The 25484-nt window shown below is 47.0% G+C and overlaps 1 protein-coding gene across 1 annotated transcript; it reads right to left on the bottom strand.

Annotated features, from left to right (window-relative positions):
• Positions 1-1112: 1112 nt before the first annotated feature.
• On the bottom strand, positions 1113-22102 carry LRRC71 (leucine rich repeat containing 71). Its single transcript, XM_066609150.1, is given in 17 exon segments — positions 1113-1404; positions 4181-4302; positions 4644-4752; positions 6439-6521; positions 6637-6751; positions 7400-7531; positions 7606-7695; positions 7776-7859; positions 9032-9191; positions 9271-9339; positions 11297-11371; positions 11474-11549; positions 13428-13571; positions 16267-16401; positions 18030-18065; positions 21916-21949; positions 21951-22102. Coding segments are annotated over 17 exon segments (1611 nt in total). The 5' UTR covers positions 21984-22102; the 3' UTR covers positions 1113-1290.
• Positions 22103-25484: the final 3382 nt, after the last annotated feature.

Here is a 25484-nt window from a genome sequence, read left to right as displayed (position 1 = left end):
CTGTAAGTTTCGTGTCCAGTCCGCAGTTCTGCGGGTAAGTCTGATTCGCCTGTGAGCGAGTTTTGTGTCCATTTCTCAGTTCAGGTGCCGGTAAGACTCTGCAGAGTGTTTATATCCCAGAATGACGTTACAGAATACAGAAAGACAATTACCTGTGGTCAAGCATAGAACACATGAAAAGTTATTACATACTTAAAGGCAATTTCAAATCACAAAGACAACTTTTGACACTTTCAACAGAGGATTAAATTCTTCAAGAGGATTCATGCGAAACTGGGAAGTATTAGAACTCTACAGCACAGATAACACTCTGGCCTGGTGACCCCCTAACACTAATTCAGGGATCATAAAACCTTCACTTCTTCACTAGTGGACTAAAGTATGATTTTATTCCTCTACCCATCCTGTTGTGGTATTCTTTTAAGTGCAAAGTAATCGCATCCATGACTGTGCCTTGTTATATGTATGTATCATACACACATACATACATACATACATACATACATACATACATAATAGACATATTCCATAAACCTGAGGAAAAACTCTGCATAGGTTGGAGAGCTCACTAGAACATCATGTATTTTTGTTAGCCATTAACAGGTATCATATCCACAAGATTACTTGGTTTCTCTTGCTGGGAACAATCACAGAATACACATACACACAGATAAGGAGATATTTGTTTAGGTCCCTGTTTGCCACTTTACAATAACACGGATCCACAAAATGGGCCAATGTCACAGCACTACCCAACAGAGCCATCATTATATATGTGGTTGTGTCTGGTACTGCAACACAGCTCCGTTCATGTAAATGGGGCTGAGCTGTACTACTAGAAACAGCCACATGGACTAGAGCAGCAAAGCAGTGCTAGACAAAACCACATCAGTGGGGATTCAGGGGTTGGACCCCCAAAGAGTTCACACCTGAAGAAGACACCTGACATTGGGGCAGACAACGCAGTGAACCAATCTCAGCCAGAGTGTAGTGCTTAGCAGGAACTATACAATTACCCTACGCTGAGCTACTGTGAGGTAGGAGTTGGAGGACGGTTCCCCAGTAAAGCACGTTAGGACTTCCCCATGGTGACAGTGAAGGAATCCCCACAGTACGGTGACAAAATTTATACATTTATTAATTTGCTTTAAAAAAAGCAAAATGGAAGAAAATACAATTTCAGTTTTTATCTCTACAGCCGGCAGTGACTGCGTCAACACAATCACATGATGATGTCACTTCCTCCGAGCGATGATGTCATCCATAGAAAACCGAAGTCCTCCAGACCGGTCACATCACCTGCTCATCTACAGAAGACCTGGGGGACTTGTAGATGGGGTCCCGCGAGACCATAATCTCCTGGATCTGCACAAAGGTGGAACATTCTGCCGGAAACTTGTTCTTCTAGAGATGCGGAGGAGAAATCCAGTATTATATAAACCAGACTGTAGACACTATTGGGGGACACATAAGCCTTCCTATCCCCTCAGAGTACCAGTTATATGCGATGGTGACCTATCCTCCGGATCATTAGTTCATTGTTGGGGGTCCACCACTTGGGACCCTGGTCGATCAGCTTTCTTCTGACGGCTGTCAGTGTGTACAGAGCAGGAAGCCGATCAACAGGGGTCCGACATGGCAGATTCCCAACGATCAACTATTGATGACCAATCTAGAGGATAGGTCAGCAATAGTATAGAGGTGCGTTTGATTGGAATGGCAGCCTTGGGCCTTTTGAAGGCCCCCAGTGCTGCCATGGATGATTGTCTATCAAGCCATGCATGTGGTGTGGCTTGATAGAATGTCTGTCACATCATGGTACAATCATGGCAAGTTAGAGTTCCCTAAGAGGACTAAACAAAAATGAGAAAACGAGTTCAAGGGGACTAAAAAAAATGTGAAAAGGAGAAAAAAAACAACGTCGTAGTTATTAGAAAAAAAACAAAAAAAACCTTTTTCCATAGGCATAATAAAAAAAAAAATTAAGCAATAAAAAGCAAAAAGATATTTGGTATAGCTGCATCCGCAAAAGTCTGATTTAGGAAAGTAATGCATTATGTGTCCCGCACGGTAAACGTCAGAACAAAAAAACATGCACAACACCAAAATTGCGCCTTTTCGGTCACGGCCATCTCCCCAAAAAACTTTTTAAAGTCAATAAGATCAAAAAATTGTTTGTACTCCAAAATGGTACCAATAGAAACAGGACATTCGGCAAAAAATGAGCCCTCGCACAACTATGCCGATGGAAAAATAAAAAAGTTGTGGCGGTCAGAAGAGGGTGGCAGAAAATAATTTTATTTTTTCCAAAATTCTGTTTTTTTAAAGTGACACATCAAAAAAAGAACAAAACATGAATTTGGTATCATCGGACTGACCCGTAGGTTAAAGTTATAATGTCATTTAAATAGCACCATTGAAAAATACAACTCGTCCCGCAAAAAATAATCCCTCAGACATCTACGTCGATGGATAAATAAAAGAGTTAGGATTTTTTGAAAGTGGGAAGAAAAAAACTGAAAATGAAAGATAAGGGGCGGTCCTTAAGGGGTTAATAAAAGGGGAAAGGGGTCTTCTGCTCAGGATTCTTAGCTCTTGGCCAGAGTGGGGAGCGGTTATAAATGGCGTCCAGTCAGCATTACACAGACAATCTATGCTATGTGCACAACTGCAATTCCCAAAAAGTTGGGCTGCAGTGTAAAATGTAAATAAATGCAAAGAAAGAGAATACAACGATTTGGAAATCTCATCTAGCCATATTTTATCCACAATAGAACATATATCAGAAGGGAAACTAATAGAACATATCAGAGGGGGAGGGGAAACATTGTTCTACTTCATTAAAAAAAAATTAACTGATTTAGAAATTGATGGCAGCAACACATCTCACAAAAGTGGGGGCGGGGCCATATCCACAATTATGTAGCTTCCCTTTTTTTTTTACAACACTCTGTAAACATCTGGGAAGTGGGGAGAACAATTACTGGAGATTTGGGAGAGGAATGTTGTCCCATTCTTGTGTGATGGAGGATTCCAGCTGCTCCGCAGTCCTCGGTCGTCTTTGATGGACTTTTCTTTTCACAATACACCAAATGTTTTCTGCTGGTGGACGGACTTGACCTCAGGCGGCCGGTTCAGCCCCGGACTCTACTTCTGTGAAGCCATGTTGTTGTGATGGATACAGTATGTGGTTAGTCATTGTCTTGCTGAAATATGCAAGGTCTTCCCTGTAAGAGACGTTGTCTGGATGGAGCATATGTTGTTCTAACACCTCTATATACTGCTCAGCATTAATAGTGCCTTTCAGGATGTGTAAGCTGCCCATGCCATAGGCACTAATGCCACCCCATACCATCAGAGCAGTTTCCCATTTTGCCTCAGCCCATTTAAAAAGAGCTTTGGCCCAGAGAAGACGCCAGCGTTTCTGGGTTGAGTTGATATATGGCTTCTTCTTTGAAGGACACAGCTATAACTTGTATTTGTGGATTGCACGGGGAACTGTGTTCAAAGACAATGAAGTATTTCTGGAAGTACCCCTGAGCCCGTGCAGTGATCTGCATTACAGAATCATGCCTGTTTGTAATGTAGTGCCGCCTGAGGGCTGCAGCTCTCGAGCATCAAATATTGACTGTCGGCTTTGTACCTTATTATCATGAAGTTCTCCAGATTCTCTGAACCTTCTGATGATATCATGTATTGTAGATGGTGGGATATTCAAAGTCTTTGCGATTTTACTTTGAGGAACATTTTACTGAAATTGTGCCACAATTTTTAGATGCAGTTTTGGTGACCTCTGACCACAAAATGACCTGGAAAAATGCCCCCCTTTCCCCTTCTGACATGTTCTGTATTCTGCTGTGAATAACATAAGGTTAGATGATTTTCAAATCATTGCATTCTTTTTTTCTTTAGATTTATTTACATTTTACACAGTGGCTCAACTGTTTTGGAATTGGGGTTGTAATAACCAGTTTCCCCTGTGGGGGTGCTGCCAGAAAACTAAACACTTACTGCCATGTTTTCTCATAGATTACAGGTGATCCCTGGAAGTACCAGCAAGGGGACACTTTGTGATCAGCTTATTGTCAAGAGACCCTTAAAAATTACAGAGTGTACAAAGTGGAGAACCCCTTTAATTTGGATGGACTTTGGACCCCTGGATTCCAAAAGTAATTCTCACCCCCAAAGACAGCCTCAGTAATCCTGTGTGAGTCCTGGCCCCAGATGTCACTTTAGTCTCCCGCACTTGAGTCTCCATAGCTGCCAGAAAACTTCTCAGTCCCTCCTCAGTGACCCTGTTTCCTGTGAATTGGAAATGGAACGTTGCCAAATAATACACCAAGCTATGAGATATTAGTATTTCAAGCAGGACATACTGCCTGCAGGGGCGCACTAGATCTCCCAGCATTATCTACTGGTGCTCTCGGTATGTATCCTGTTTTTATACAGTAGTCAGTATACAGCTCTGATGCTGCAATCAGTCATTATACAAGAGACTGGTCACAAATCGCTCTCTGACAATAGTGTAGTGGGGTTCGGTAGCACAAGGAATACCAGAAGGTTGTGTAGCTGAAGGTATACTTCTCCCCTGTGTATACCGTAATAGTCTGCGCCTCATACATAGCGCAGGATATTCTACTTACGGGAAAGATTTAAGTTGATCAGGACTTTGTTTCCAGGGAGAAAAACTTTCCCATCTCGGAATTCAGCTTGTTCCAGCAAAGGGTTGGAGACTTCAGGTGCCTCGGCCTGCTGAAGACGATAGAAAAGAATTCAGAATATAACACAAGGAAATACATTGTACTGCATTATGCAGCAATACAAGGCAGACAGAAAAACTACCGTCATGTGATCAAGTCCATTTTCATCCATCAGAGGCAGTATTATAGTAGTTATATTCTTGTACATAGGGGGCAGTATTATAGTAGTTATATTCTTGTACATAGGAGCAGTATTATAGTAGTTATATTCTTGTACATAGGAGCAGTATTATAGTAGTTATATTCTTGTACATAGGGGGCAGTATTATAGTAGTTATATTCTTGTACATAGGGGGCAGTATTATAGTAGTTATATTCTTGTACATAGGGGGCAGTATTATAGTAGTTATATTCTTGTACATAGGGGGCAGTATTATAGTAGTTATATTCTTGTACATAGGGGGCAGTATTATAGTAGTTATATTCTTGTACATAGGAGCAGTATTATAGTAGTTATATTCTTGTACATAGGGGCAGTACTATAGTAGTTATATTCTTGTACATAGTAGGCAGTATTATAGTAGTTATATTCTTGTACATAGGGGGCAGTATTATAGTAGTTATATTCTTCTACATAGGGGGCAGTATTATAGTAGTTATATTCTTGTACATAGGGGGCAGTATTATAGCAGTTATATTCTTGTACATAAGGGGCAGTATTATAGTAGTTATATTCTTGTACATAGGAGCAGTATTATAGCAGTTATATTCTTGTACATAGGGAGCAGTATTATAGCAGTTATATTCTTGTACATAGGAGCAGTATTATAGTAGTTATATTCTTGTATATAGGGGCAGTATTATAGTAGTTATATTCTTGTACATAGGGGGCAGTATTATAGTAGGTATATTCTTGTACATAGGGGGCAGTATTATAGTAGTTATATTCTTGTACATAGGGAGCAGTATTATAGTAGTTATATTCTTGTACATAGGAGCAGTATTATAGTAGTTATATTCTTGTACATAGGGGGCAGTATTATAGTAGTTATATTCTTGTACATAGGGGGCAGTATTATAGTAGTTATATTCTTGTACATAGGGGGCAGTATTATAGTAGTTATATTCTTGTACATAGGGAGCAGTATTATAGTAGTTATATTCTTGTACATAGGGAGCAGTATTATAGCAGTTATATTCTTGTACATAGGGGCAGTATTATAGTAGTTCTATTCTTGTACATAGGGGGCAGTATTATAGTAGTTATATTCTTGTACATAGGGGGCAGTATTATAGTAGTTATATTCTTGTACATAGGGGGCAGTATTATAGTAGTTCTATTCTTGTACATAAGAGCAGTATTATAGTAGTTATGTTCTTGTACATAGAGGGCAGTATTATAGTAGTTATATTCTTGGACATAGGAGGCAGTATTATAGTAGTTATATTCTTGGACATAGGAGGCAGTATTATAGTAGTTATATTCTTGGACATAGGAGGCAGTATTATAGTAGTTATATTCTTGTACATAGGAGGCAGTATTATAGTAGTTATATTCTTGTACATAGGAGGCAGTGTTATAGTATTCTCTTGTAGATAGAGCACGGTGTTCTTGTGCTGTTAAAATGAAATTATGTTCATTCTTCCCAGTCTTTGAAGACCTGGTGTCTGGAGATTTGCATTGACCATGTTTACATAACTTGGACGGGGCTGCAGGGCGGGCCATCTTGTCTCTTACCTCTTGCTCAGGTAATGGCACTCTCTTGGTAGCAGACTTAACTGTCTTTACCCGTGTGATTTTGTGATCAGAGTTGGACGTTTCTGTAAGATACAATAGTCACCATTACTACAGTTCCTGTTCACTTTTTGTATCACAAGTTATGAGCACATGCAAAGCCCAGTCTCTGATACTGCATTCCTAGACCACGAGACTTACGTTTTTTGGCTGTTTTAGGGTCTTCTTTCTTAGTTGGTCCGGTTTGTATTGTCACTGTAGAAGCTCCACTTGCCACATTGGTGATAGTAGTTTTGTCTTCCTTTTTGGGTGTTTCCTGAAAGTACATAACAATACAGAATTCAAACTAAAATTGGATTAAAAAAACAACAAGTGACAGAGCTCAATTTGTGACAGAGACAATTGCAGAGCTCAATTTGTTGAGTCAGTTCAGAGGAGTAAAGCTCAGGGATCGAACCGTGGACCTCCTGCACTCCAGTCAGTAGCTCCCACGACTGAGCTATCCAACCTGTGGACAGCTCCCTTACATGACTCTCAGCTGTGTTTCCTGATTCTAGTTACCTAGTTCCTGCCTCTCGGTCCTGACCCCGCCTCTGTCTTAATTACACTTTCTATAAAAGCCTGGCTCTGCCACTCCTTCAGTGCATGATTATTCTGCTCCACACCACCATTTAATCAAGTGCCACTTGCTTGTTGCTCTGTTGTTTCTGCAAGATCTCCCGTTACTGACTTCTAGCTTCCCTTCCGACTACGCTACTCGCCTCATCCATCTATACTGCAAACTGAGATCTTCTATTGCCGACTCCTAGCTCTTCCTTGACTACTTTCCAGACCTGCGGATATTATACCTGAGGCTCCAACCCAGTGTCTGAAATCGCTACACTGATGGGATTTGTGGTGGGATCTTCTATATATGAGTAACCGGATAGCTTCAATGTGTCAGTCTCAGGACCATCCAGCTCACCTTTTCCTTCTTCTTTGATAGGCTCGATTTAGACTTCTGCGCTTGTAATTTCTCTGCTTTCTCCGTAGCAGAGTTGCTGTGGTGGCTGAGAGGTCGTTCGCTCTTGACATCAGTGTGACGAGATGTGGCCTGCTTTAAAGCAAATGCAACCATTAACGGCAGGCGGCACACACAGACCCTTACCTGTAGGACACACAACTCCTCACCGATCTTGGCTGCTCCTGAGCTTCTTTGTCCAGTAATAGTAGTCTCCTCTGCACAATTTCTATATGCTTTAATGCAAAATGTCCCAGCACCTAGGTCAGAGCATGGCACAATGTCAAACTACATACGCATGATAGCATTGTACTATAGGGAAAGCAGATTCTTTACCAACCTCGGACAAAGCCAGCGCCCCTTGATCTCCGATCTGGTTACTAGATAGATTGAGGGAGAGCAGCGACCGGTTGAATCTTAAGGCCTAGAATAAAATCTGATTTACATTACTGTTTAAAAGTTTTATGACACCTCGAATTTTTGCAGTTATTTTTAGCATTAACGCAGTTCAAGTCCAGCAAATAGCATGAAATGGTTAAAAGGTTCAAAAGTTAACCCTTTCCAGTCCACTGTCTGACGTCTGAAGACATTCTGACTGAAGGCTGTGTAGCTCTGATGTCAGAAGACGTCCGGCAGGGTATTCTTACTGTATATTAATGGCCGCTCTGTTGTCGGGGGGCTCTTCAGCATGTCCCATATCGCAGTACTGGCTCAAGCCAGCAGATGGCGCCATTGTATAATGGCAGAAAGAGAAAGCCTCCTAGAAAACGTGGAAGGATCGTTCCTGAGTGTGTGACACCTACTGTCAAACATGGAGGAGGAAGCGTGAGGGTCTGGGGCTCTTTTGCTGGTTCCAGACTCGGCAGCTTGCACAGGTTAACTGACATACTGGACAAAAAGAGCTACCAAAGCATTTTGATACACCATGCAATACCCTCTGGTGTACACCTAGTTGGTCAGGGGGTCATATTACAGCACAATGAGCCAAAACATACTTCCAGGTTATGTCAGAACTACTTAAGAAGACAAGAAGTCAGTAGGCTTCAAAGAATGGACTGCATAGTTTCAAGGCTTAAACTCCACTGAGCTTCTTTGGGATGATCTGGACAGAAGGCTGAAAGCAAAGCAACCTACAAGTGCAGCACATTTGTGGGAACTTCTGCAACAATGGTGGAAAGAAATTTCTGAACAATAACTTGTTTATTTGTTCTTTGCTTTCACCTCAAAGTACATCTGAGACATTAAACTGTGTAAATAGCAATAAAAACTGGGAAAATTGAGAACTTTTAAAACTTTTGACCAGTAGTGTATATTGTATATAATGACCATTACACGGTTAAGGCTCATTTATACTGTACAAACGTCGGGCAAATGATGCCAGACACTCATCCCCGCACATACTCGCTCCTGTGCCGTTACACAGGAGTGAGTATATGCAAGGACGAGTGTCTGGCATCATTTGCCCAACATTCATCCAGTGTAAATGGACCTTAAGGTGCAACTCTAATTGCACATCTGGCTCTCTCTTTCATCATGCAAATCTGATAACACTGATTGAGCAAGAAGAAGATAAAGCAACAAAGGATCGTTTCTGACCTGGGCAATATACCCCGCTCCCAGGTCTGTGATGTGATTGTAGCTGAGGACAAGTGTGGCCAGGTGTTTGTTGGTTATCTTCAGGCTTTGCAGAGCTTGGCTGATGAGTCTAGCACCTTCGTCATTGATTTGGTTATTTCTGAGTGATATATGGACCAGCCTGTATAGATGGACAGAAGGATGTGAATTATTCAGTAGGATTGTAGCAGAAGGGGATATGTAATCATCCCTTTACTTACCCCAAATCATCTGAAATTAACTTGTGATATGATTGGTCAGGCAGCGGGTTTCCTTCTAGTGAAATAACTCTACAGAGAACAGAAAAGTATGCGTTTATATATGTATATTATTATGTACACTGAATGGACACTTTATCAGAGCCCCAGGCCCTTTCACAATTGGAGCTTCCCTGTATGAATATTGTCCCTGTGACCCCCGAGTGCAGCATATAATCATGTGACAAGTTTTCCGTGGATCAGTTTCAGTTTGAGTCCACATTAAATGGGAAAATCCAGCGATCGGAGTGACTTCCCACGAGGCTGAGTCATCGGTGCTAGACTAGCTGGGGCCGGGATGTCACTGCCAACCACGTGTGGTGTTTTCATACACTGGTGCGGAGAGTATACAGAGAATGGCGTGATCGAGGAAAAATATCCAGTGAAACGGGATCTTGTGGACGAAAGCAACTCATCACCAAAAGTGGTCAGAAGAGAATCGTTCTGATGAACCAGTACTGCACAGTCAAGAACAACTAAATAAAATGCTGGTGCCCCACCTAATTTGTCTGAATGCACGACTAGCCATTCCTTAGCACGGATGGGCTGTAAGAACAGATGACCAGCTCCAGCGCCGTTGTGTCTAAGAGAAGCAGAAGGACGAGACTCCAGCAGGCAAAAGAGTGCAAAAATTGTATCACCGAGCAGCGGAAAAACATGTCCTGGTCGAATGGATCCAGATTTCTGTTGCACCGTGCTGATGGGAGGAGAGAATTTGGCACAAATAGCATGAATCGATGACCCCTGCATCCTGCAGAATGATTTAATCGCCTAGTGGAATCTGCACCATAACGAATTGCTGCAGTTCTAAAGACCAAAGGAGTCCAACGCGTTTCTAGAAGGAAGGGGATCTAATAAAGGGGCCATTCAGGGTATAGCATATTATATACATGAACTAAAGCATAGACAGCTTTAAGTCATCCAGGCATTCTTTCTACAATTACATTCAGATATAGTTCAAAAAATTTCTTCCCAACATTGTTGCAGGAGTTCCCACAAATGTGCCGCACTTGTAGGTTGCTTTGCTTTGACCCTTCTGTCCAGATCAGCCCAAACAAGCTCAATGGGGTTTAAGTCTGAAGATTGTGCAGGCCACCCAATCTTTGAAGCTTACCAGTTTCCTCTTGTTTTCTTAAGTAGCTTCAGACTAGGTCTTAAACTTTCAGGTTAAAAGTCCATAATATTTTTAGGTTTGTAACTTAAGTCTTGAACCATCTCACGTTATTTGCTGGACTTGAACAGCGTTAATGTAAAAAACTGGAAAAATTGAGGTGTTCTGAAACCTTTGACCGGTAGTGTACATCTTGGTGAGGACCATGTACTTTCCCTGCAGCTTGTGGTTTTCCATAACATGTAGATGAGATGATTTAGTTATTGTGGCTTTGACAGCTTTACGTACAACAGCGAAAGAGAATGTGGTAAAATACCGGTGGGGAAGGCGCAACAAAGCTAATTAAAAAGCTAAAAGGTCTAAGATGCGATAGTGAAAGTACTTCTTTCCTTTCTCTCTCCCTGCCACATACAGGGCTCCTTGCACATCCAAAAACCTTTTAAATTGTGTCCCCTCTCCCCTCCCCCCCCAGACATCCTGTCGTGTTTAATCCAGCCGAACTGCCGAAGGGGCTCGACCCCGAAACGCGTATTCACTTGCTGGTTCTCTATGTTGTTAAATTTTTAAAAAGTGCTTTCACTATCGCATCTTAGACCTTTAGCCTTCAACTAGCTTAGTATTGTGCCTTCACCACCAGTATTTTACCACATTCTCTTTCTCTTTACTCATGCCCACCATCGTGGAGCGTTATCTGGTTGGCAGCACCTCCATCATTCGAAACACTTTTTACTCTAGAATCATTTCCCCACTCACTGGGTCTTGCTCCACCCATTTTTAAAAAAAAAATCTTTGTTACTTACGTATAAGAGGACCATCTAAAAGCATGTAAAGAAGCACCCGACCCACCATAATACCATTGTTGAGGTCCCCCTTCCTTACTTGACACTTGGACAATGCTGTAGAACGTTCATGAATGAGGAGAAGGTTCCATCCGTGAGGCCGACATTCCACAAACTGCCAGAAGACAAACAGGTCTCAGCATGACGACACAATCCCTACCGGGCAGTACAATAGTGCAGGCGGGGAGAGCGTCACTAATACTTATGGTTTCCTCACGTGATCTTCTGGAGGTTGGGGAGAGCTGGCAGACACTTAGCAAAGATTCCCATCATTTTCTCATCGATCTTCCAACCTGTCACATACGAGATGAAACATCAGATCTATAGGGTCAAATGATTTACCCCCAAAATTGGAAAAAAAAAATCCCAAAAATGTCACTTTTTTTACTGTAGATTTTGAGATGAGGTCTCATGTATTTAATGTGGAACTCAGTTGCCTTAGAGAGCTTTTACATGCAACAATTATCTTCACCCGAGGGATGATGAAAAAATGCTATTTCACCGTTGTTTTTTTAGGTTTATGGCGTTCACAGTGAGGCATAAATATTATGTTGCCTTCAGGCCTCTTTCACATGGACGCTGTCCGCCCGCAGTGTAGCGCGTTCATAGCTCACGGCTACACTGCTCTAAATATTGCATGAACGGGCCATTTCCAGCTCTGAGGAATAGCCCGTTCACACGAGCCGAGGTGCGAGCTGTGCGCTTTCTAGCTTTCACGTTGACGGCGGCAGCTGCATAGATCCCTATGGGAGCCTATGGTAGCTGCCAGGAAAGGGTGACTGCTAAACTCCCTCCCCATTCTCTTCTCCTCTCTGCCCCTTGCCTCTGTTTGCAATGGAAGGGGGGGGGACTGGGGAGAGGAAGCCGGAGGGGCCGGAGGAGGTGAGCTGGTGAGGTGGAGGGAAGGGGGAATGTCTCCCCAGGCCCCACAGCATTGCGGCCTCGGCATATATGCGCCGGGCCCTTTGCTGTTCAGGCATTTTTACGGCATGGGTGGGCGCACGTAAAATACCTACGGCCGTGTAAATGGATGCTTAGGGAAAGCAAGTTGATTAGAAACAGCTATTTTGGATTTTTAAAATTTTTTAGTTTTTTTTAAATGGAATTTTCTGCGCTTGGTAAATAATGTAATATTTTATAGTACGGAGTGCTATAATCTGTACTATAAGTAATGACTGCTGCATCTACAGGGTTAAACCGTGTAGGGGAGTTATTAGGATAAGCTAATCATTTCATTCCTTTTGTTGGAAAAGCCCCATATGTGACAATCAGAGAGCAAATAAGCTCTGTGATTAATGGGGGAGGGGTGGGTAATATGAACAAAAATACATGTCAGCCCTCCCTGGGACAGGAAGATATACAGAAGACTCACAGATCTCTGGTGCTGATGCCCCCCCCCCCCCCCCTAAACAATGACAGTTGTAAATTGTTGTATCTAAGGTGTACAGTGCAGCAAAAATGAAATAACTTTATTGTGGGGGTCGGTACGATTACAGAGATACCAAATTTATAGAGATTTTTTTTTTTTTGCTGTACTACTTTTAAAATATCTTTGGAAGAAAATAACATTATTTTTTGCCGCCACCGTCTAACCCCAGAACTACTTTACTTTCCCGCCAACATAGATGTGCGAGGGCTCGTTTTTTCGCGGAACGTCCTGTAGTTCCTACTGGAACTGTATTGGAGTACATACGTCTTTTTGATAGCTTTTTATTACATATTTTCTTGAAGACAGGTTGACCAAAAAAGCGTTTTGTTTTTTTTCTGATGACGTTCACCATGTGGGATAAATAATGCGTTACTTTGATAGATCGGACTTTGATGGACACAGCCAAATATTGACCCGTCTCTACCACACCGGACGGGTCGATATTTTGGTTTTTGCTTCAAGGCCCCATCTGACCTTGGTCAGTCGCTATCTAGATCCCTCAACAGACAGGTCCATCTATGCATCACATCTTCAGGCTGCTTCAGTCATCTACTTGGCGGCTCCTATATCTCGTGTCTCTCCCAAGCAGATAATACCTTACACGGATCAGTATACCGATGTGTTGGTTGCACAATGCGGGGAGTCTCAGGTGGTCTTCACAAAAAGAGCAAAAGCAAGCAAGGGCCAAGACATGGGGATCAGACGACCCAACGGGAGGAGGACTAAGGATCGTATCCATCACCTCTGATGGAGATTTCTCGGACGGATCGTCCATCTTCACTCTCCAGCTCCACCCGGATACTTGGTCTGAAGTAGGAGTAGCGGTCTTTGGTTGGGCCCGCACCGTTCTGGCTATCCTTATCAGATGTGAAGTCGGCTTCATCTGCTGGAAATCAAAGCAGGAACATTGTGCAATAATTGAAAAACCTGTAATGCAGAGCTCCGCCCATAACTAGAATGTATGGTGTTAGGAGTAGGTCGTATCCCGAGGAGAGGGATTTATGCCGCATCCGTAGCCCTGGTATCACACATTTATGGCGCATCCCTTATCTTTTGTGAAAATACCGCTAACCTGTCTAAGTCCAGAGTTTTTTCATTTTTTTGTTTTTGTTTCTTCCTCCCCGCCTTCCAAGAGCCACAACTTTTTTAACTTTCTATCAACACAGCTGTATAAATGACATATGACGTTTGTTCTGCGGGTCGGTCCGATTACCAGATTTATTTGCTCTTTTATCTCTTACTGCCTTTAAAACAAATATACGCCCGTAACCAGCTGCCCGCCGTGCACGAACACGTAGGAAGTACTCAATGACACGTGTACTCGCTGCGTGCCACCAATGCCCATACACTATCTTGGCTTGTGTCATAATAGGCGCTAAGATAGGACATGCCACAATCACAGGTGGCCCAACAGAAAATCAGCGGACTATAGGTGACGCGCAATAACGGTATCCGAATGTGAGACCGGTCTTTTTCTGAGACCCAGTACTTTTCTGTTTTTTCCATGGACCAGGCTGTGTGAGGGCTTGTGTTCTGCGGGGTGAGATGTAGTTTTTAGTGGTACCATTTCAGGATATACACATCTTTTTGATTACTTTATTTACTTTTTTGTGAGCTGGGGTAACGAGAGAAAGGTAATTCTGTCATCCTGCACTTTTACGGTGTTCATTGTACAGCATACATACCCTGTTTCCCCGAAAATAAGACGCGTCTTATATTACTTTTTTCTCCCAAATATGCGCTACGTCTTATTTTCAGGGGGTGTCTTATTTCACCGCGGCAAATCCGTCTGTGGCCGCTAGTCCCTCAATTGGCCAGCTTTGTGGACGAAATTTCTCAGAAATCTCGTCCCCATGAGACAGCAAATCTGTCACGGCAAAGCTGGGAGAAGCCGGTGTTGTGGTGCGGATTCACTGGCCACAGAAACGGAAAAGCGTGCAGCCAGGTCGCTTCAAAACAAGCGGCTGAGTGCCGTGGGTTTTGAAGCAGCGCTTTCCCGGCGGAAATCTCGCTGTTAATCGCTGTGGCCAAATTGCGAGATTTCCGCTGGAAATACGCTCTGTGAGAACCCAGGCTTAAGAATCACACAGGGTGCCTGACTCACACACAGAGCCATAAAAAATAAGGGCTGTAAAGTAACGTACCTGTCTGCAGACAGAAGTTCCTGTACCACTTGTAAGCAGGGATGGTATTGCAGTTCCGGCCACCAGTGGGAGCTCATCACAGCAGACGTATACAGCAGGAACAGAACGTACAGTATGGACTTTTCCACCCAGCAAGGGGAGCTCACAACAGCACACTCGTACAGCACAGCAGGGACAGGATAACAGCAGACTGTCTGCAGATCTACTTATACATCTGGAGATAGGAGACAACGGGGATGGCAGCAGGGACAGGCCTCTTGACTTGCCTGCACACTTTACTATGCCTTACTATCGGGGGGTGCCTTATATTTGGGACCTCTGCAAATTTCAGGGGGTGCCTTATTTTCGGGGAAACGCGGTATTATGGTATTTTAATAGTTTGGACTTTATGAACACAACGATACCAAATGTGTGGTTTTTTTTTATAGTAAAAATGGGAAATTGATTTTTTTTTCACATTTGAGGCTATATTCACATGAGCACGAATATTGCGCTTTTTGTGCATTGCGAGATGCACAAAACTCACGCAAATATGAACTCCATAGAGTAGAGTCATACATATGAGCGTATGAGGTTTCCCATTGAAATCAATGGGAAACACTTGCCGATCCTCCGATGTACGTGAAACAAGCGCAGAAGGATAGTAATTTCCAAGAAGTGATGCGAGGCGGTTTGCATTAAAAAGACCTCGTATCAGCGGGTAAACGTATGTTGACAGGCGCGATATCGGAATGGGTTTCTCAACCAGATATCGCACTCGCCCCGGTGAATTTAGCCTAAACCTTTCCAATCCGTTATCAGAAGTATTTCGACATTCTGATTGAAGCCCGCGCAGCTCCGATGTCGGAGTCTTCCTGTAGATTCCCGGCCGCGCTGCTGTCGGCATCTCTCATGCACGTCACATACTGCAGTACTGGCACTAGCCATTAACTATTCCCACCAGTCCCATGAAATGAACGGAGTACTAGCGTGCATGCCTGGCCAGCTGTCCATTCGCAGTGATGTCCAGTGACCCAAGCAATGACAGACAGAGAAGGACACAGGAGTCCCCTACTCGAGATCGACAGGGGCGTCAGTGGTGAGACCCCCACGGATCAGCAAGTTATCTCATATCCTGTGGATAGCTGATAACGTGTAATTGCAGTACAACCCATTTAAAGTCCCCGTGTGGCAAGGCTTAATAGGCACCCATGCCTGGCTGTAGGCTCTGGGCTGCCATGCTACTCCATCGGCAACCCTGCCATCGCATCGCAGGGAGGAGAGTAGATGGAGTGCCAGAGGACCCCCACCCCCCCAACCCCGTATGCTGACTACATGTTGTTACATGGTCTGGAAGGAGTTAAAGTAGACAGATTTCTGTAAGAAATTGCCCATCATGCAATGCACTGATTGTTTTTGTGAACATACCTTCAAAAGTTAGAAAAGAATGGCGCTTACCGAAGACATTTTTCTCGGAGGCGGGCGTGCTCGGAGGCCGCGGTCTTGGCATTACTTTCGGTATCTCCGTGTAGCCCAGGCGGGTGCAGAGCTCGGTGAAGTCCTGCTCCAGGTTCCCCGTGCAATGGTAGTCCTCTGTGGGGTGGAGACGGGTGTTATATCACTACGCAGTACTAGGCCCGTGCACACAGCTGTATATGCAGGCCGTGTGCTGTCCGTGTACTCCCCAGCAGCATGCCTGAGGTGAAACACATGTATGGCCTTAAATGGACTGTCCAGTTGTAGACTACTGATGGCCAGATACATCAACAATAGTAGATCAGTGGGGGTCTGCCTCACAGGACTCCTACCGATCAGCTGTTTCCAGGCCAGTGTGCTCACCACTGAGCTGATGTGTGCAGGTGGCAGACAGCTCCGTTCTCACTGCAGTGGTCATGCTTGGTAGTACAGGCAAAGTTCCCATTGAAATGAATGGCCTGCAGTACTGATCTGGGCCACAGTAGTGAGAATGGAGCAGTTTGCTTATTGCACACATGTATATTACCTGCAATTGTTAATCTCTGCTGCCTTTTCGACCCACCAGTTCTCGGTCCCATTTTTGGCCATTCAATTTTCAGCAATTTGCTAACTACCTAATGCACATTGCGCCCTGTTCTCTCATTGGCCAGTGCTGATCATGTGAGCAGGTCTGGCCAATCAGAGGGCAAGTATAATGCACTGGTAGTCTAAGGGCCCATTTACACACAAAGATGATTGCTCAAAAGATGGCTTTTGAGTGATCATTTTGCATAAACTACTACTTGGTACTAATGCCAATTAATGTGTGTGACCCGCTGGGAGCTGTATTCAGAGGACAGCGGGTGGTCTGTTCTCTGAATACCTTCTTTGTTCTGCCATGGGGCTAACAGCTGAGGCAATGTTATCAGCGCTCCCCACAGAGAACACAACGGGAAGTCCCTGCTATCAGCTCTTCTGCAGAACAATGGATTTTATGCCGAACACGAAACATGGGTACATTTACACGCAACGATTATCGGCAAAAGGTGGCTTTTGAGTGAATTTTGAGTGATAATCGTTGTGTGGGAAAGGGCCTTAACACCATCGATGCACTGTGGTTATTAGGTGGTCTGAAGATTGCGTCGGCCATCTTGGATGACTGAAAACCGGGCCTGGAGTCAGCAGATTTGAGGGACGGCGGGAATAAGAGCCGATAATATGCCCCTCCACCTCCTCGGCTCGCTTTAGGCCGCCTGCACACAGCAGAGCTGGATTCCGCATGTGGGAGCCCGCAGCGAAATCCGAACCCGGCAGCAGCGGCATCCGCCCGCACATGTACTTTTTCTTTTTTTCTGCAGATGGTCCGCACGACTCGCCGTCAGACATGCGCAGTACAGAATTTTTTTTTTTAACTGCCTGTTTTTCCTGCCGCGTCATCGCCCAGCGTGGAATCAGAGATCTTTCTGCGGGTCGGACGGCTTCCATTGATGGTAATAGAAGCCGTCTGCGTGGAATCCGCGCAAAAATGGAGCATACTGTGATTTTTTTTCCCACTTTCAGTTGCTTTCCTGCTTGTGTGAGCGGACATGCGGATGCTCCATTGGTTCGAATCAGTGTGGAATGCCACGCGAAAACTGATCGTGGATTTCGCGATTCAAATCCTCCGGTGTGCAGGTGGCCTTAGGGTGGCGACTTTTGATATTCCGATATCATTTCCGTATGGGTTTCCAATAACTGGAGCCTGTCTGGTAAATAAGACGACTTACCGGCCGTCAGCGGTGGCTTGTCCTGGCTACCAAAACCTACAGGTAGAAGAAGAACACAGAAAGGTAAAACAGCCGGGACGCGGGCAAGTATACCAGGGTAACGGGGTCCACGGGGCCGACAGTCACGGTGCTCAGGGGTAAGACCGCAGGGGCGGCTGATACTGTGATAGACATGATGATTAGTCAGTGTAAAATGTCTATCGATTTGTACTAAACTAGACGTATTATGTGTGTTTTGTGACTTCAGCCTAATGTGGAACTCTGCTGCATAAGGAAAGAGTTAAATCACAGTGTTATGTTATTGCTTGAGTTCATCTTGAGTGTTCTCCCAGTCCTCCCCATCCCCCACACAGAATCTTCTTCAACAAAGAGATATCTACTTTGAGTTTCAGGTTTGAGCACATGTTTGTAAGACAAAGACTTGCTTATACATTGGAGTTGAGAGAAGGTGGGCAGGAAGGAGGGGGGATTCTATATGATCCGACAAATGAGAATCCTATATGTTACTGATGTAATCTGTTGCACGCCCATAAAAGGGCAGGTGTTATGCTTTACAATAAAAGGGGCCGTCTGGGTGTTCCTCTCCAGAGCCATTTTGGATATGAGACTGATAGCTTGTGTCTGATCTGCTTGATGATGTGTGCACACTATACAATTTGGAAGCTACAAAATACCCCGAAACCTGCTGGAGAAAACCATAATCCAGATCAATACCAGCTTCTGCAAGGGTGCAAGATGGAGCCCAGATCGCACCTCGCTGCCACCGCTGACAGGTTACGATGTGCTCAGATGGTGGATTTTGGCGTGAAATCTGCACCCATATCCACGTTCAATAGTAATATGTAATTTCGTAATGTGCATTTGCGCCAAACATTCCACACACGGATTTTGCTGATTGACAAGGGCTGGATCCGCAGCAGGAATCCACCACGCAGCCGCGGTTCTGGAGGCGGAGTCTGCCGTGTGACCATAGCTTTAGGTCGCAGTCACTCGGGCGGATTTAGTGCCTGTATTATGTCCATATTTTTGCAGACATTATATGGACCGCGCCCGTCACCGCCGGTGTATTCAGACAAACGCTTTTTATGCGGATTGCTTGTTTGTGTTAAAAAAAAAAAAAAAAAAAAGAGAAGAATGCAGCTCGGACTTTTTTGGTCCGCATTTACGGACCGAAATCGCTCATTAAAGTCTATGGGATCATGTAAGAAGTGCGCTGTTTCAGGAGACAGTGGAAAAATCAGTCACATCGATTGGGCCGTCTTCATTTTTATTTTTTTTACGCGCATAACACAGTGAATACGTACAAAACACGGACAAAAAAACCCCAAAAACATACATGCTCATGCAGGTTGAGGGCGTATACAGACGGGCGCATGTGCAAATACACTCACGCCTACGGAAGGTATGTGCGCATAAACCAGTGAAAAGTCTTTTGTTTATCGCTTATATTTTGCGCTGCTGTGCGTGGTAAAAAAAGAAAGCGGATGCCCACAGTATCGCACACGGTAGGCTCGGATACACCAACATCCTCCCCGCAGAATCACAGAAGGTAGGCTCGGATACACCCCCCCCCCCCCACACAGTATCACACAATAGACTCGGACACACCAAACCCCACCCCAAAAACAGTATCGCACACGGCAGGCTCGAACACAACCCCCCCCCCCACACACACACACACAGGCCAGATACATCCCCCCCCCCCCTACAGTATCGCGCACGGTAGGCTCGGATACACCAAACACCCCACACAGTAATGGCACACAATAGGCTTGGATACACCATCACCCCCAAAGTATCGCACATGGTAGGCTCGGATACACCAACCTTCCCCCCCATCACAGTATCACAAACGGCTCAGATACAGCAACCGCCCACCCACAGTATCACACACACAAGAGGCTTGGATACACCAACCCCTCCCCCCTTATATCGCACAGGGTAGGCTCAGATACACAAACACCCCTCACCCACAGTATTGCACACAGTGGGCTCAGATGCACCACTGCCCCCACCCACAGTATCGTACACGGTAGGCTTGGATACACTAACCCAAGTATCGCATATGCTAGTCTCGGATACACCACCCCCCCCCCTCACAGTATCGCATACAATAGGCTTGGATACACCAACCTCAACCAAAGTATCGCACACGGTAGGCTCGGATACACCAACTCACTGGGGGGGGGGGGGGGGGGGTAATCGCACACAGTAGGCTCGGATACACCAATCCCCCCACCCACAGTATCGCACACGGTAGGCTCGAATACACCATCACCTCTCTCAGTATCGCACATGGTAGGCTCAGATACACCAACCCTCCCCTAAAGTATCGCACACGGTAGGCTCAGATACCCCCCCCCCCATATCGCGCATGATAGGATTGGATACACAAAACCCCACAATATCACACAAGGTAGGCTCGAATACACCCTCCCTACAGTATCATGCACGGTAGGCTCGGATACACCAACACCCCCCCCCCCCTATAGTATCACAGACAGTAGGCTTGAATACACTACCACCCCCCACAGTATCGCACACTGTAGGCTCAGATACACCAACCCCCTCCCCCATCACCACCACAGCATCGCACAAGGTAGGCTCAAATACACCCCCCCCCATCGCACACTGTAGGCTCGGATTCACAAACCTTCCCCCCACCCACAGTATCGCACACGGTAGGCTTGGATACACCATCACCACTCACAGTATCGCACACAGTAGGCTCAGATACACCAACCCCAACCAAAGTATCGCATACGGTAGGTTCGGATACACCAACCACCCCTTACAGTATCGCACACAGTAGGCTCAGATACACCAACCTTCTGCCCTCCCCCCCCATAGTATCGCGCACAATAAGCTTGGATACATCAACCCCCTCCCTCCCCCAAAGTATCGCACACGGTAGGCTCGGATACACCAACCCTCCCCCAAAGTATCGCACAAGGTAGGCTCAGATACACCAACCCCCCCCCCCCCCCCCCCAGTATCGCACACGGTAGGCTCGGATACACCAACCCTCCCCCAAAGTATCGCACAAGGTAGGCTCAGATACACCAACCCCCCCCCAGTATCGCACACGGTAGGTTCAGATACACTCCCCCACACACACAGTATCGCACACTGTAGGCTCGGATACACCAACACCCCTCACCCACAGTATCGCACACGGTAGGCTCGGATACACCAACACCCCTCACCCACAGTATCGCACATGGCAGGCTTGGATACACCAACACCCCTCACCCACAGCATCGCACATGGTAGGCTCGGATACACCAATCCCCACCCACACCCAGTAGACTCGGATACACCAATCCCCCCAGTATCGCACACGGTAGACTTAGATACCCCCTCCACAATATCGCACATGGTAGGCGTGGATACACCAACATCCTCCCTGCAGTTTCACAGACGGTAGGCTTGAATACACCATCACCCCTCACAGTATCGCACATGGTAGGCTCGGATACACCAACCCCAACCAAAGTATCGCATACGGTAGGCTCGGATACACCAACCACCCCTCACAGTATCGCACATTATAGGCTCGGATACACCAACCGCCCCAGTATCGCACACAGTAGGCTTGGATACACCAACATCTTCCCCGCAGTATCACAGACGGTAGGCTTGAATACACCATCACCCCTCACAGTATCGCACAGTAGGCTTAGATACACCAACCTTCTTCCCCCCCAATCGCGCACGGTAGGCTCGACTACACCAACCTCCCCCCCAAAGTATCGCACTCAGTAGGCTCGGATACACCAACTCCCCCCTGTAGTATACATGAAGCAGTTACCCCCCACTACACCCTCTGGTGACCCCCGGGAGTAACTACAGGCCGCCATGTACATCAGGCGGTTCGCTGCGTTACCTGCCGTCTTGGCATCATCTTCGTTGTCTTTCCCCCGTCTTCTCCTTCCTCTCCGCCTTCTTCCCCATAGTGACAACCTGCAAGGAAGTGAAGAAGCGTCTTATGTCTGCGTGAAAGGCTTATGTCCCCGCTGGGACTTGTAGTTCCCCGAGATTACAGTCTATAGTAAGTGCTGCAGAATGCACTATACGCATATGTACCTGCCTGCAGTCCCTCAGCGTCCCGTCACCATGGTAACCACGGGAGGCCAGACTCTTTCCTGAGGCGCCATCACAATCAGCCAATCAGCTGCTAAAGGCGGGACTAGTTACCGGAAGTAGCGTGGAGAAAGAAATATGGCGGCGGCGGCTTCATGATGGCAGCTTATATAGTGCCGGAAATGATAATGCAGCGGTGAGCGCCCGGCTGGACGTTGTATGCGGGCTGCTGATGTGCCTGACCCTGACTGAGGAGGGAAGCAGAATGGCGCCTTCTATACTGTACACTGACGGCTGTAGGGGCGCTGACTCCATTACAGGGGGCCGTTATGGATGTTCTTTCTCATTTTTCATGGCGCGCAGCAGGTTTTGGCGCCTATATACCTGAGATAGAGACCATTGTTTTCTGTGCGCTTGGCACCGGCGCAGGAGATATAAACAAAACAATCCGCGTGTACCGCGTGACAGCGTGCGCGAGATACACGTCACGACCAGTACATACCGCGTGACAGCGTGCGCGAGATACACGTCACGACCAGTACATACCGCGTGACAGCGTGCGCGAGATACACGCCACGACCAGTACATACCGCATGACAGCGTGCGTGAGATACACGCCACGACCAGTACATACCGCGTGACAGCGTGCGCGAGATACACGCCACGACCAGTACATACCGCATGACAACGTGCGTGAGATACACGTCACGACCAGTACATACCGCATGACAGCGTGCGCGAAATACACGCCACGACCAGTACATACCGCGTGACAGCGTGCGCGAGATACACGTCACGACCAGTACATACCGCGTGACAGCGTGCGCGAGATACACGCCACGACCAGTACATACCGCATGACAGCGTGCGTGAGATACACGCCACGACCAGTACATACCGCGTGACAGCGTGCGCGAGATACACGCCACGACCAGTACATACCGCATGACAGCGTGCGTGAGATACACGCCACGACCAGTACATACCGCATGACAGCGTGCGTGAGATACACGTCACGACCAGTACATACCGCATGACAGCGTGCGCGAAATACACGCCACGACCAGTACATACCGCGTGACAGCGTGCGCGAGATACACGTCACGACCAGTACATACCGCGTGACAGCGTGCGCGAGATACACGCCACGACCAGTACATACCGCATGACAGCGTGCGTGAGATACACGTCACGACCAGTACATACCGCATGACAGCGTGCGCGAGATACACGTCACGACCAGTACAATCCGCGTGTACCGCGCATGACAGCGTGCGTGAGATACACGTCACGACCAGTACAATCCGCGTGTACCGCGCATGACAGCGTGCGTGAGATACATGTCAGGACCAGTACAATCCGCGTGTACCGCGCATGACAGCATGCGCGAGATACACGTCACGACCAGTACAATCCGCGTGTACCGCATGACAGCGTGCGCGAGATACACGTCACGACCAGTACAATCCGCGTGTACCGCATGACAGCGTGCGTGAGATACACGTCACGACCAGTACAATCCGCGTGTACCGCGCATGACAGCGTGCGCGAGATACACGTCACGACCAGTACAATCCGCGTGTACCGCGCATGACAGCGTGCGCGAGATACACGTCACGACCAGTACAATCCGCGTGTACCGCGCATGACAGCGTGCGTGAGATACACGTCAGGACCAGTACAATCCGCGTGTACCGCGCATGACAGCGTGCGCGAGATACACGCCACGACCAGTACAATCCGCGTGTACCGCGCATGACAGCGTGCGCGAGATACACGTCACGACCAGTACAATCCGCGTGTACCGCATGACAGCGTGCGCGAGATACACGTCACGACCGGTACAATCCGCGTGTACCGCATGACAGCGTGAGCGAGATACACGTCACGACCAGTACAATCCGCGTGTACCGCGCATGACAGCGTGCGCGAGATACACGTCACGACCAGTACAATCCGCGTGTACCGCATGACAGCGTGCGCGAGATACACGCCACGACCAGTACAATCCGCGTGTACCGCATGACAGCGTGCGCGAGATACACGCCACGACCAGTACAATCCGCGTGTACGGCGCATGACAGCGTGCGCGAGATACACGTCACGACCAGTACAATCCGCGTGTACCGTGCATGACAGCGTGCGTGAGATACACGCCACGACCAGTACAATCCGCGCGTACCGCGCATGACAGCGTGCGCGAGATACACGTCACGACCAGTACAATCCGCGTGTACCGCATGACAGCGTGCGCGAGATACACGCCACGACCAGTACAATCCGCGTGTACCGCGCATGACAGCGTGTGAGATACACGTCACGACCAGTACAATCCGCGTGTACCGTGCATGACAGCGTGCGTGAGATACACGTCACGACCAGTACAATCCGCGTGTACAGCGCATGACAGCGTGCGCGAGATACACGTCACGACCAGTACAATCCGCGTGTACCGCATGACAGCGTGCGTGAGATACACGTCACGACCAGTACAATCCGCGTGTACCGTGCATGACAGCGTGCGTGAGATACACGTCACGACCAGTACAATCCGCGTGTACCGCATGACAGCGTGCGTGAGATACACGCCACGACCAGTACAATCCGCGTGTACGGCGCATGACAGCGTGCGCGAGATACACGTCACGACCAGTACAATCCGCGTGTACCGCGCGCGAGATACACGTCACGACCAGTACAATCCGCGCGTACCGCGCATGACAGCGTGCGCGAGATACACGTCACGACCAGTACAATCCGCGTGTACCGCATGACAGCGTGCGTGAGATACACGCCACGACCAGTACAATCCGCGTGTACCGCGCATGACAGCGTGCGTGAGATACACGTCACGACCAGTATAATCCGCGTATACACGTCACGACCAGTACAATCCGCGTGTACCGCATGACAGCGTGCGCGAGATACACGTCACGACCAGTACAATCCGCGTGTACCGCATGACAGCGTGCGTGAGATACACGTCACGACCGGTACAATCAGCGTGTACCGCGCATGACAGCGTGCGCGAGATACACGCCACGACCAGTACAATCCGCGTGTACCGCGCATGACAGCGTGCGCGAGATACACGTCACGACCAGTACAATCCGCGTGTACCGCGCATGACAGCGAGCGCGGGATACACGTCATGACCAGTACAATCCGCGTGTACCCCGCATGACAGCGTGCGCGAGATACACGTCACGACCAGCACAATCCGCGTGTACCACGCATGACAGAGTGCGCGAGATACACGTCACGACCAGCACAATCCGCGTGTACCACGCATGACAGCGTGCGCGAGATACACGTCACGACCAGTACAATCCGCGTGTACCGCGCGTGACAGCGTGCGCGAGATACACGTCA

The sequence above is a fragment of the Eleutherodactylus coqui genome, chromosome 6 (genome assembly GCF_035609145.1).
Source record: "Eleutherodactylus coqui strain aEleCoq1 chromosome 6, aEleCoq1.hap1, whole genome shotgun sequence".
NCBI classification, from domain to species: Eukaryota; Metazoa; Chordata; class Amphibia; order Anura; family Eleutherodactylidae; genus Eleutherodactylus; species Eleutherodactylus coqui.
The sequence above is the reverse complement of the archived record's forward strand: the minus strand, read 5'-3'. Positions and strand labels throughout refer to the sequence as shown.